Source organism: Bufo gargarizans, chromosome 3, assembly GCF_014858855.1.
Source record: "Bufo gargarizans isolate SCDJY-AF-19 chromosome 3, ASM1485885v1, whole genome shotgun sequence".
Lineage (NCBI taxonomy): Eukaryota > Metazoa > Chordata > Amphibia > Anura > Bufonidae > Bufo > Bufo gargarizans.
In genome coordinates, this window is record NC_058082.1 from 128,258,108 (window position 1) to 128,271,792 (window position 13,685).

At 42.1% G+C, this 13,685-nt stretch overlaps 1 protein-coding gene across 2 annotated transcripts in view; it reads left to right on the plus strand.

The window, feature by feature from the left end:
- The window catches only part of VWA8 (von Willebrand factor A domain containing 8), a 429,985-nt gene that overhangs the window by 96,376 nt on the left and 319,924 nt on the right, over nucleotides 1-13,685 (plus strand). For both annotated transcript variants that reach the window (XM_044284760.1, XM_044284761.1), the window contains exons 6-7: nucleotides 2,215-2,382; nucleotides 11,795-11,959. In XM_044284760.1, coding sequence (XP_044140695.1) covers nucleotides 2,215-2,382; nucleotides 11,795-11,959 — 333 coding nt within the window. The remainder of the gene's footprint in view (nucleotides 1-2,214; nucleotides 2,383-11,794; nucleotides 11,960-13,685) is intronic.

Consider the following 13,685-nt stretch of genomic DNA (forward strand, 5'->3'; position numbering starts at 1 on the left):
TATGAATTGGGATAGTTTGAATCTGGCATAAGTCAACCAGTAAGGTTTATAACCCAGAAGGCATAAAGGTAATGTCAATGGGTAGTTACAGTCTAGCAATGACGATAACAGGTTTGTTATTTGAGCCCAAAAGCGTTTAACAACAGGGCAAGACCACAAAATGTGTATCATTGACCCCTCTTCTTTACAACCCCTAAAGCACTTAGGGGATATCTCGGGGTATAAACGGTGGAGTCTGGCAGGGACCATATACGTTCTGTGAAGAAATTTTAATTGAGAACTCCGCTAGTGTAACTTGCCACGAACCTTTCATAAGGGTCTGGGAATGTTGATACCATCTGGAGGATGAGTATTCCTGTTGCAGATCCTCTTCCCAGGCTCTCATAGAGGGCAACTTATTTCCTTCAGGGATAGTGTTGAGTGCCCCATACATCCTTGACAACAAACCTTGTCTATAAAGTGAGTAAGTGAGAGAACGTTCGAACGGGGTAAATTCTACAGTTCGATTAGGCGTTTGTATGGCTCTTAAGTAAGAAAACATTTGGTTGATGTTAAAGTATTCCCTGACAGGAGGTGAGTACTTTTCCTAAAATCCGCAAGGGAGATCAATTTGCCTCTAATTAAGAATCTGTGTAATATACAAAGACGGTTAGTTAACCACCAATCAAGGTTGGGGTGCTGGAGACCCGGGGGGAATGCAGGATTTCCTATAAGATACACTAAAGGCGAGGGTTTGGATTGTAGTGCAAATTTGAATCTGACCGATCTTCAAAGTATCAGCGAATAGTATGACAGGAAGGAATTATTGCTTATGGTGTGAGGAATAGGAGTAGTATTCCAAATCAGGGCTTTCCAGGTATAGGGGTTAATATTGGAGTGCTCTAATGCAATCCATAGAGGGTGCTCTTGTGGGTCCAGGTGAGTTAGGAACATTTGGGCCAATCTAGCTGCTTTATAGTATTTCACAAAATTCGGGACTGATAGCCCTCCTTGTGACTTATGTCTGCACATGGTTATTTTGGAAATACGATGGCGCTTGTTTGCCCAAATGAACCCAAGTACATCTCTCTGGATGGATCTCAGATCCTTTATGGGAATTGGTATTGGTAGAGCCCTAAACAAATAAAGGAGTCTCGGGAGGATCACCATTCTGATTATACTACCCACCCATGAGGTCTGCAATGATTGCCAGGATACCAAATCTTGACGTATCTTTCGGTACATAGGCAAGTAGTTCGTTTTATAAACCGTATGACTAACATTTGGTAGTAGTACTCCCAGGTAAGAGATTTGTTGAGGTCTATATTGGAAAGGGAATTTTTGTAATAATAATGATCTAGTTGCAACAGGGATATTACATAGAAGCAATTCAGACTTGGTGTGAGTTTTTGAAAGGCCCGAAGTTTTGGTGAAGGAGTCTAGTAGCTTTAAAAGGGAGGGGAAGGAGATAATGGGATTGGTAATTGATAATAGCAAGTCATCTGCAAAAAGGCTCAGTTTGAATTCGGTCCCCCCAAACAGTAATCCTTTAATGTCAGTATGGGATCTTCCCCTGGCATTTTTAAACCACGTGGGGATATTTTCGCAGCTTTGTGACCATTCACCTGAGCTAATTTTTAACCCTTGATTTTATGTCCTTTTTATTGGGATGGCTATATGTACTTTATTATTAGGGTACTTTCACACTAGCGGCAGGACAGATCCGACAGGATGTTCACCCTGTCGGATCCGTCCTGCCGCTATTTCGCCGTGCTGCCGGACCGCCTCTCCGTCCCCATTGACTATAATGGGGACGGGGCGGAGCTCCGACACAGCATGGCAGTTTGCAGTGAGAGGACAAAAAGTCGGACATGCAGTACTTTTAGTCTGGTGGCCTTTCGCCGTGCTGCGCTGGAGCTCCGCCCCCGTCCCTATTATAGTCAAGGGGGACAGAGCGGCGGTCCGGCGGCACGGCGAAATAGTGGCAGGACGGATCCGACAGGTTGAACAGCCTGTCGGATACGTCCTGCCGCTAGTGTGAAAGTAGCCTTATGTGTTTCAATGAAATTTACTTTGGGGTACTTATTACTAGGTGTTTATTATTATTGTGGTATTTGACTAGTTTACCATTTATAGGTGATATGTGGTCCTTGTTACTGATTAATATGGAGGTACATTTTTGGTTGGTATTTACATGATTTCTTGGTTCTAACATTGTTTTTTGCTTTTGTAAAGTGTGCTGTTCGTGCCGCCACAGAAGGAAGAATTTTGGTTTTGGAAGGATTGGAAAAGGCAGAAAGGAATGTCTTGCCAGTTTTGAACAATTTGCTCGAGAACAGGGAGATGCAGCTGGAAGATGGACGGTTTCTTATGTCTGCAGAACGTTATGATAAACTACTTAAGGTAAATGCCAACTAATCTTATTTTCATTTGCCCAAAGCCATGCTAACTGTTCCATTGTTTTTATCCTGCAGAGACCAATCTAATGAGGGAAGTGCAGTAAAAATAATTTTCTTATATATACATGTATGAATTGGTGATGGCTGAGAGCTTGGGGCACCACTGTGTTCCAGACTGAAGGTGCTTTAAAGAACCTCAGTTTTGGGCTCCAGGGTGAAATATCAGCAATTAGTGATAGATTTGCAGTATTTCATCTACTAGTGTGACTCCACTGTTTCCACAAATGCTTTAAAAATGTATACTTCTGTCGCATACGGGAACCTCCCTGTCACGTGACCCGGGTGCGACTGTCAAGGGTCGATCTATTTCAGGCGCCCCCTACACACAGGCCTCAGATTTCTCTCGCGCCCCTACACACAGGCCTCAGATTGAGCCTAGATTACACCCCAACACAGCCTTTCAGGCACCCCAACACGCTGCCACCATCTATGACATTTAAATCAATACACAATTAATTAAGGGCTCATAGAAAGCCCCACAGCGCCCCACTCGCAAGCAGGCTCACAGTAGCACAGGCCACACTTAGAACAATTACACAGTAATGCAAACCGCACTCATACACTTAAAAAATGGAGGTTACTGGGCTTGTTCAGGGCACAAGGCTAAACCATTAAAGATGTGCTTTAATGTACTAAAAGGGTACAGTACTTAGTTACAAAAAGTTACAAGAAATAAGACATACCTAAACGTGCACAAAACAGTATAAAAATAAAAGGATAAAAAGCAGAAAGGTTCTTACTCAACGAATTGTGTGGTCAGAGTCCATTAAGTTTTTTCTGGGGACAGGAGGAAAGTGGAACACAACCCAATGTTGATTTGGATCTCAATTGTTCATCTTTATTCCAATTGGGCAGAGGGTGGATCTGAGATTACTCTCCTTTCTTTTCTGTACCAGCCTTCTGGGACCTGTGCATGCTCCACCTCTTACTCAGCTGGCAGACAAGAAATATTATTAAAACATGGCTTCCCTTCCACACTAATGGATATTCGGGCCAGACATGTTTTAATAATGTATATATTATCATGCCGATCCTTCTGATACCACACGTGACCGGTGTGGTTGTCCCAGAAGGTGAGATACTGGTTATGTTGGAATGCTGGCTGTCAGGGATGGCATGTTTGGGCTCCCTACGATGCCCACATCACACAGAATGCATTGATTATAATTATTAATACGTGAGTTGTACCAGAGATGAGTTATTGCTTATGATATATTTTTTCATCTTCCGGTACTGGATTTGAAAAGCTGCTGGACCCCTTCTGGGGAGGTTCCATGCTGTCTGAGTGTCTGCATTTCCAGGAACCATCTTCATTACCACTTGCAAGGGGCCAGGTTTTTAACATTCAGGTTATAAACTGATTTCCTCTAAGGTTAATGTGTATTCCAACTGCAGACCCAGAAGGAACGGCACATACAATCACAGAATGGAAAGTATATAGGATCACACGACAGGTATCAAAACATACACAGATAATAAAAGTTATAAAAAAAATTGTCCATTTTTCACAACTTCCCAGGGCAAACTGCTGCATGTTACCAAAATCTACATTTTATGAGAGCACACAGTAACTTGAATAAAAATATTACCTAATAATTGGTATATACAACTACCATAATACAACTGTGCAGCAAACATTATTTAGAGATACTTGGCTCCAAACATTTCTTAATTTCCACTAATGAACCCCACATTTTTCATTTTCACAAAGGGGTTACCCCACAATTGGATACCCGTTTTCTCCTGAATATGGCAAAACCCCATATGTGTCTGTATGGGTACACCACAGGGCTCAGAAGGGAAGGAGTGCCATTTGGCTTTTAGAGTGTGGATTTTTCTTGAATGGTTTTTGGGTGCTACATCACATTTTTAGAGCCCCTGTACCCCTACAGCAAAAACCCCAAATAAGTGACCCCATTTTGGAAACTACACATCTCAAGTTATTTATCAAGTTTTTTCAGTGCCCAATATGCTATGCCCAGTTCTTGCCTTCTGAGACATACCACATCCCTTAAATTGTTCTACTGGGTACGGAAATACCATAAGTTTGGATGTAAACTGCTGTTTAGGCACGCTGTAGGGTTCAGAAGGGAAAGACCAGTATTTGGCATTTGCAACATATATTTTGAAGGATTGGCTTGGAGACACGGCTCACAAATGGCCTCTGAGGTACCAGTACAGCTAGTTTCTGACAACAATACGTTTTATATATTTCTCTCAGCAAAGATTTGGGAAGGCTTATTTTTAGCAAGATGATTTGCCATTATCATTGGTACTATGGAACTTTCTGATTGTTTCTATTTTAGTTTTTGTGAAGCAGGATAAGGAAAAGGCAGCAATTCTTCCATTGCTTTTAGGGTTTTGTCAGTCCGGTGTACACCATGTAATTATAGACATACCAAATGTTATATAGTTTATCTAAGCTTTACTACTTTTACACAATTATAGCATTTTGAAAAAAAGATCATGTTTTTGTGTCGCCATTTTCTGAGAGCCATAATTTCTTCTGACAATGGTCTTGTGTAAGAAGATTTATTTTGACACTTGAAGCTTTTTTTTTATTTTTATAAAACTTTTTTTTACTTTATTTCCTCTTCTCTTGTCCTCAAATGCTTCTCCAAGTCCTCTGTATCCACATCTTTTACTGCCAGTGCTGGGGGCAATTCAGATATAAGGAAAGTCAGAAGCACGACTTACCTGGTGGACTGGAAGGGTTTTAGGCCAGAAGAAAAATCTTCTGAGAACATTAATGCTTCTGCTCTTCTGAAAAAAATTATGATACAGTCTGGACCAAGGAAAAGAAGGCTTAAAGGGGTTTTGCCACTTCAGCAAATAGCATTTATTATGCAGAGAAAGTTTCCATGGTTATGACCCCCCTGTAGTCCAGCAGCATGGCTGTGCTTCTACATTATAGAATAAAGCACCAGCCTACGTGAGCTCCCATGGTCCTGACCACCAGAGGCTGGCATTTTTTCCTATAGTGTGCAAGCACGAGCATCACTGATGGATTGCAACCATGAAAATGAGCAGTGTATAATGTGAAGGAAAAATCAATCCAGCCGGCAAAGGAAGCAATATGGACAATCACAATACATTAGTTAAGTGTCTTGTATTAACTTTCTCTACTTGATAAATAGATGTGGACAGCACACATATAACATTCATGTGCTGTCCACATTTTTTTGCGGCCCCAAAGAAATGACTGGATCCGTAAAATATGCAAACCGAAAATATGTTTGTGTGCATGACGCCTAAGTGTGTATACATATGTACATAGCTCTGTCACTGATAGTTGACCGGGGTGGTCTTAAAGGGTTGTCTCACTTCAGCAAGTGGCATTTATCATGTAGAGAAAGTTAAAACAAGGCACTTACTAATGTATTGTGATTGTCCATATTGTCCATTATACACTGCTCGTTTCCATGGTTACAACCACCCTGTAATCCATCAGTGGTGCTCGTGCTTGCACACTATAAGAAAAAATGCCATCCACCTGGTGGCTGGGACCGTGAGAGCTCAAGTAAGCTGATAAATCTTTTCTACAGTGTACAAGCACAGCCATGCTGCTGGACTGCAGGGTGGTCGTAACCATGGAAACTTTCTCTGCATAATAAATGCTATTTGCTGAAGTGGCAAAACCTCTCTAAGTGGTGGTGCTGTTATGTCGGCATCCCATGCCCACTGCTGTCTTCTTTCCCTAGGCTTGCATGGGCGCCATCCACTTACTTTGCGGCTGCTTTTGTCTCGGCAGTCTGGACCTGCTGTCTTCCTCTGACCTTCAGCAGTGGGCCCAGCCGCCGTAATCTCATGTGCCTGCCCCTGCCAGCTAGGTCTGTCCAGTCTGCCCATAGGGTGAGTGCTCCCTGGTCCTTAAAAGGCCTGCATGCACACCCTGGTCTTCTCCAGCCAAAGGCTGGTAACCCTGCGGTACTTAAGGCACCTTCCCCTGTAATAATGTGCCTGAGTAATAGGTTTATCTATCTTTCTTGTTTCTGCCAAGATATGTTGTTCCTTTTGTCTACCCGTGTACTGACTTCTGTCCAATCCTGAGTCTCCACTACCTGACCCGACCTGTGTCTGATTACCTGATTCTGTATCTGCCCTTTGCTGCCTGCCCTGACACGTACCTTGCCTGCCTTGACTTTGGCCTGATTCTGACTACGAATTTTGCCTGCCCCTTATTTGCTGCGCACCAGTGTCTCTTGACCCCTCTTGGTCAGTAGCCAAGCACACCAAAACTACTCCAAGGCAGTAGGAGACGCATCCCTGTGTAGGGGTTAGAGGGTGAATACAGGAGACCACCAGGATGATGCCCTTAGGTACAGCCCTAAGTGAAATCTGTTGGCTGACACAGTGGTTCCACTTCCAGTAATTTCATGGCCATAGGAGATCTGTTTAGCTCGGTGTAGAGTGCCACTTTCGTTCTATCCATGTTAATGCCAACATCTATTATAACTCTGCACAAATTCACTGTAAATGATTTTATTTAGTGCTTTGGAGACAGCTGAAATATGTCATCCTTATTTAGGAAAATTGTGCCATTTGTAGATAAGATTTCCAGGGACTATTTGCATATATTGTCATATGTATGAAACGGAGTGTATGAAGAGTTTTACCAAATGAAATTACGGAAAGTATTTACATAGTTATTACAGTTTAAAAAAGATTAACGTCCATCAAGTTCAAGCAAGAAAACCAAAGGTTTCATTGATAATTTTATATCAGTCTGGGCTTGGTGATCTTGGGACCTTTAACCGCAGCAAAACTGTAACCTTTTAAAGAGCAAATCTCTGAAATTCTAAGACAAATCATTTGTTTAACACCTTAAGCAATACAGATAACAACTTGCAAATTAAGAATTATTTCTTGTAGATAATGCCATCTGGAGCATAGGTGTAATTATATTACATTGAATAAATGACATTTCTGACTCACTTGTGCATTGATCTAATTGCGTAATTATCTGCTACCTTATGTAAACCATGTGTCTTATTAATGATATCCATGGATAATTCATTTAAAAATGCATTCGTTTATTTGTGATGTGAAAAGAAAATGAGCTTTCCTGCTTAATTTTGTTTTAATGTTTAATTGTAAGTGAATCATTAGTAGTTAACCTTACTCCAAGTGCTTACCACATCTTAATAATTACAAAAAGTTCTGGATGCTGATCTGGCTGCTAAGATAGGTGATTATATTGCTGATACGGCCTTGCCTATGAACTCGAATAAGATAAACAGAGATTGGATGCACAGTTTTTTGAGGAAGAGAATGGTGCTATTATTATATCTCTTAAACGAGGTAAGAGTCCAGGGCAGGGTGTCTTTGTGGGTCAATTTAATTAGGGCTTCAAACAGTACTATTCAGTCTGCTGGCATCATGTTACTGAGAAGGAGGAGCTGAGGAGATCCGCTTTCTGACTTCATTGGTCATGTGGGAGGAGTTATCAGTGATTGATAGTGTTCTCTGTGTAAAGGCCACTTTACACTGAACCGTTTTGCAGGTGATTCTTGGGAAGGAAGCGTTCCTCTCCGGCAAGCGTCTGCTCATAAGTAAAGGAGACCGCTGCATGCAGGTATCTCCTCCGCAGTATGCACAGGAGTGAATGCTAATGCCATCGCTCTTCCCCATACAGACTCGTTGTTTGCGCCGAGTGCCGATGAGTGCTGTTTACACAGCGCGATCTGCTGCCATCAAACGACAATTTAGGTGTCTACACAAACAATCCAATTACTTGACATCTCGGTGGCACCATAACACCGCCAGATAATCGCTAACGAGCTTTCCTATGAACATTCGTTAGTGATTATCCAGCAGATTGTCGGCCCATGTAAAGGCCCTTAAGGTGTGTATTCAGAGATAGCGGTCTGTCACTGATAACATATCTCCAGTGAACAGTGAAATCAGAAATAGCTCTTAACATTACTGAATCTTTTCCTACTATATATTGATCTGCTCCGCTCCTCCTGCTTTATAACATGCTGCCTGCAGATTGCATTGCGTTTCACGGTGACAGGTTCTCTTCAAGATTAGGCTTTAGCCCCTTCTTACTAAGATGATTTATTTCTTTTTTTTCCTTCATATCCCTTTCCAAAACAAGTGTTAATTTGGTGGGCCTGCCCAAACCTAATAAAGATACGACAGTGTGTGGCAACTATCGCCCAATTTTTCCAATAAGGTGCAATATTAATTTATGCTCCAAATAGCCCGTTAACTGTTTGGGCTCAATTTTGCTGGGTATTATGCACAGGAATCAGTTGGCGTTTGTCTCTGGGATGGAGGTTAGGGATAATACCCTTCATGCGATTTTTCTAATCTCATATGCCAAGTACAAGAAGGTTCCTATTCGACTTCTGTATGTAGACTCTGAGAAAGTATGTGATCGGGTACTTTGGCGGTTTTTGCATACATCACTTCACCAGGCCGCACTAGTTCTGCTTTTTATAGATCGTGTTACGGCTTTATGATACTTACCTTTGGTCTCATAATAAGTTTAAAAATCTCTGGGTGGGGTTATCGATGGCTTCCTCGCCAGGTGACTTGATGCTGGCTCCATCGATGGCTTCCTCGCCAGGTGACTTGATGCTGTCTCCATAGATTGATCTGCATGATAGAATATTTGACGATCTGTGTCCCTCTTTAGTGCCGCCTTCTTTAACAGTTTGGGACAATTGGATTCTAAAGCATAATATATCAGCTAGACTAGGTCCTATGACTCCTCTGTTCAAAACCCAACATTTGGTCCCAGTGTCTCTGCTCACTCTTTTCTCGTATAAGACAGGGACTTGAGTCAGTGTCTTCAAAAAGTGTTGGTGGATGGATTCTACTTTTGATTTTGTACTAGCACAGAGACTGGGAGTAAAAGTTTTGGAGATGTGTTGGAGATATGGCAGGGAAAGGGGGGCTATGATACATGTATGGTGTGTGTGCCAGGCATTAAGCAGTTTTGGATCAGATTTTGGAATTCTTTTAATGGAAAAAAGACTCATAAGGCCTCTTTCACATGAGAGATATGGATTGTGTCCGGACCTATTAATGGAAAAACTGATGATTTTGCACGCAAGTTCAATCAGTTTTTTTGCGATTGTGTTAAGTGAGTGCATTTTTCATATGCGTGAAGAAAAACTAAATAAAAACCCAGTATTTCCTAGCAACCATCCGGATGCCTTCTATTTTTTTTTTTTTTACACAAGCCTAATTCACTTCTATGGCGCCAGAGTTGGATGAAAAACGCACATTATAGAACATGCTAATATTATTACTGAACACAGAAATGATGCGTGAAAAACTACTCATTGCATGTATACAGACCCATTGAAATGAATGGGTCAGGATTCAGTCAAAATGCTATGGTTCGCTACACGCATTTGGACGGAAAACTTGCTTGTTTGAAAGAGTCCTAATACTTTACTGTGTTGTCTTTTTTTGCAGTGTTTTTTAGCTAAGGTAAAAAAGGGCAATTGTGAGGCATTTTTACCGTAGCTCGAATGGTGTTTCCGAGATATTGGAGGTTGGAAGTGGTGCCCTCACTCTGTGATTGAGTTGTAGAACTCTGTCACATTGCGGCAATAGATGTAATCTGTATTTTCGTGCATGTGTGTAGCATTTCCTTAAAGGGAGTTTGTCACCTACATAACATGTTTTAAACTGATGATATAGCTCTGTGGGAGGCCGATCCATAACACTGATGGTACCCATGTTTAGTTTTTCAGAGCCTCCAAAGTACCTAAAATAAAGTTTGTGCTGCAAGTGCCCAGTGCTTCCCGCCTTACTTGCTCCTGACTCCTCCCCTCTGTATCGTCCGGCCAGCCCTGTATCCTTGCGGCATCATTTTCATCTCCATTCATAATCTAGTGCCTGTTCGCTTCACCGCCGGGTCCGGGCATGCGCAGTACATTGCCCACTGTGGGCAGAGGCATACTGTGCGCATGCGCCAGTTACGTACACCTGCGGTAAAGCGCACAGGCTCTGGATTATGAATGGAGATGAAAATGACCCAGCAAGGATACAGGGCTGGCCGGACGATACAGAGGGGAGGAGTCAGGAGCTAGTAAGGCGGGGAGCACTGGGCACTTGCAGCACACTCTCCGCCCCTGGGCACTTGCGATAGGTAATTTGCATCTTTTTAAAACTTTATTTTAGGTACTTTGGAGGCTCTGAAAAACTAAACATGGGTACCATCAGTGTTATGGATCTGCCTCCCACAGAGCTATATTATCAGTTTAAAACATGTTATGTAGGTGACAGACTCCCTTTAAGCTTTCTGCGCATGTGTGCTGCGTTACAGAATAGTGAGTCAAAAGATACTTTGTGTAAGCGTGCTATAGACTTACATAGAAGTGGTGCCGGCTTTCCGTAGTTTGCGCTGCTGGATTGATTCTTCTGGAAGATCAAGTTAAGTTCCGTGATGTTAAGGAGAGTAGTTTAGCATAGAGATCCTTCTTTCTTGTATTCTGTGTGGTGAATGGGTCTATAATAATATCACGCCGTTTATTTGCTTTTCTAGCATGACAGCGGTACTGGTAGTAAAGGATTGTGGCCCAACAATAATAAAGATGAACACGTTTAGTGCCGAACACGCTCAGTGACTCGGCGCAGATGTCTAGGCCTGTCAATCAAAGGAAATGCGTGAGTGCACAGAGCACAGGGGCATTACTTGAGCAGTGCTCCTAGTGCTACGACCAGTCTTTTGGTGCTCAAAATAGGTAATTTGCATAAATATAAAAAGTATTGTATCTCGGGAACAGTTCACTGACAAGGACAAAGACAAGGACCATTTTACAAGGCATTATGCCTGGTTTAATAGGGTGGATCATGCTAACAAATTCTCTTTAAAGGAGTATTCCAGTTAAATGAAGTTATCACCTATCCACGGGATAGGGGAGAACTATTAGATCTGTGGGGGTCCTACTTCTGAAACTCCCACCGACCACGTGAACAGGGACCTCATACCCAGGTGAGTCTCCCTAAATTAGCAGAGCGGCTGGTTGGGCATTCACGCAGCCACTCCTTTCATTTCTTTAGGCGTTCCAGAGACAGCCGAGTACAGCGCTTGGCTATCTCTGGAACTCTTTCACAGTCACTATCATATGAATGATGAACTTGTCAGAACCTCTATTTTATATATGTAAGTTTCAGCTTTTGTCATGTACATGTACATTTCCCACATGTGCATATTCTATTCATACACATGCCTGTAAAGTGCACAGGAAAGCAGACTTCTTCCACAGAGAATGAGCTCGGAAGAGGGTCTTGTCCCCAGCCCTGTCAGGCAGGTGGCCACACAACCAAAGTCGGTGTCCGTTGTAGTCTATAGATGATATGTCTGAAGTTAATCCTTTACTTCTTTTTCCCAGGAACACAGTAAAGAGGAACTGGAGGCATGGAAGATTGTGCGTGTCAGTGAAGATTTTCGAGTTATTGCCTTGGGGCTGCCCGTCCCAAAATATTCTGGCAACCCTCTTGATCCACCACTGCGCTCCAGGTTTCAAGCCAGAGATATTTATTACCTGCCATTTAAGGTAAAACATTGTGATAATTGTTTTGCAGCTCTAAACAACAAGATCTTTAGAGTATGTTGATTAACTAGCAATGAAACCATGGCTGCTGTGTGAATGAGGTTGGAAAAGGTACTTGCCAAGTGCTGCAGCCGAGGCCGTTTCTGGCTTCTAGTTTCTCTCCTTGAAGGAATTGTTGCTTGGGCACAAAAGTATATTGCTTGAAATAAAATTATAGATTTGGTTTATTGAAAAAGAACCCCAGACAAAAGCATTGCCAACCAAAATGTTCCATTTCTTGACTGCTGTAACCTGCTTGCCCGCTGACCTTCTTTCCTTTGTGTCTTACAAAATAATCCATCCAATGTATATAGTTTATGTTTAGAAACGTATTGATGAGAATTCAGTTTCAGTACTTCATAGATACAGAACATAAAACCTAAGAATTCATCTTTTTCATTTGAGCAAAAACAGATTATGAATTCTGATGATCCAGTTCATTTGAGGCCTCCGATACAGTTTTATGTATTGGTGGATGACAGATACCGTACCTATGCACCCCTTTGTTGTTTTTCCTGTTTTGTTGCATTAGATCCTGGAATTAAAAAGTTTTTGGGGAGGGTACCAACTGAATTTCTCCACATATCTGGCACTTTGAAGGCGCAATTTTTTTTTTACTGTGACAAAAACAATGATTGAGGGAAAAAAAGTAATATTAATGTGCATAAATATTCACCTCCTGAAAGTCAGTACTTTGTGGAGCAGTGTTTTACTGCAATTGCAGATGCAAGTCTCTTGGGGTAAGTCTCTATTAGCTTAGCGCATCTAAACACTGGCATTCTTGAGAATTATTCCAGGCAAAACTGCACATGGGACCAATACAGATGTCTTCAGCTGCCAAGTGTACATACAACGGGTCAGCCAGTTTCATATGTACAAATCTGCTGACAGATACCCTTTAAATCTCTAATTAATGCTCTCCTTGCCCAGACTGTGATTTTTGGTGGGCACCCTTCTCTTTTCAGGTTTGTGGTTGTGCCATATCCTTTCCAATTTGGTATAGTGGATTAAGGGTGCTCCATGGGATGTTCAATGTTAAGGGGGTTGTCAGAGTTATGAAAAATATATATGTAGCACTGTAAATCTGATGGTCATCAATATATAACTAAGCTAAGCAAGTTTTAGCCGGAAAAAAAATCTATTTCCTCATTTCCCTGGTTCTCTTCTGGCCTTTTGTTTACCTGCAATAACAATTATCTCTGAGGTTTTCCTTATTAATATTTGTGCCCCTCCCCCTACTCTGCTAAGAAAGATGAATACAAGTGCTGCCCTAAATGACATGTCTTCCTGCTGGAAGACTCAGCAGTATGTTCTATGTGTAGGACTACAAGTCCCCGCTTTACAATGACACTGATTATACACACAGGATCTCCCCCCTACCTGTTCTTGTGCAATGCTCTGCAGAACTTCTCTAGTCTGTCAGCTACTGTGCCCAGCATTTGTCTCCTCACTGCTTGCAGCTACTCAGTAAAGCCTTTAGCCCTGAGTCTGTGCTGCTGAAGGGAGTTAAAGTTTTTCCTTAAGAATCCAGGGAGAGGGCAGACAGCAGCAGCTCAGCCAGTGCAGGCCGCATGGCCAGCACAGACACTGACATGCTCCTCAGGCTTATGCACCAAACATGATCAGAGCAGGGAGAGAAGCTGACATCACAGGTCATATGACCCTCAGTGAAATCTGAGAAAGCAGCAAC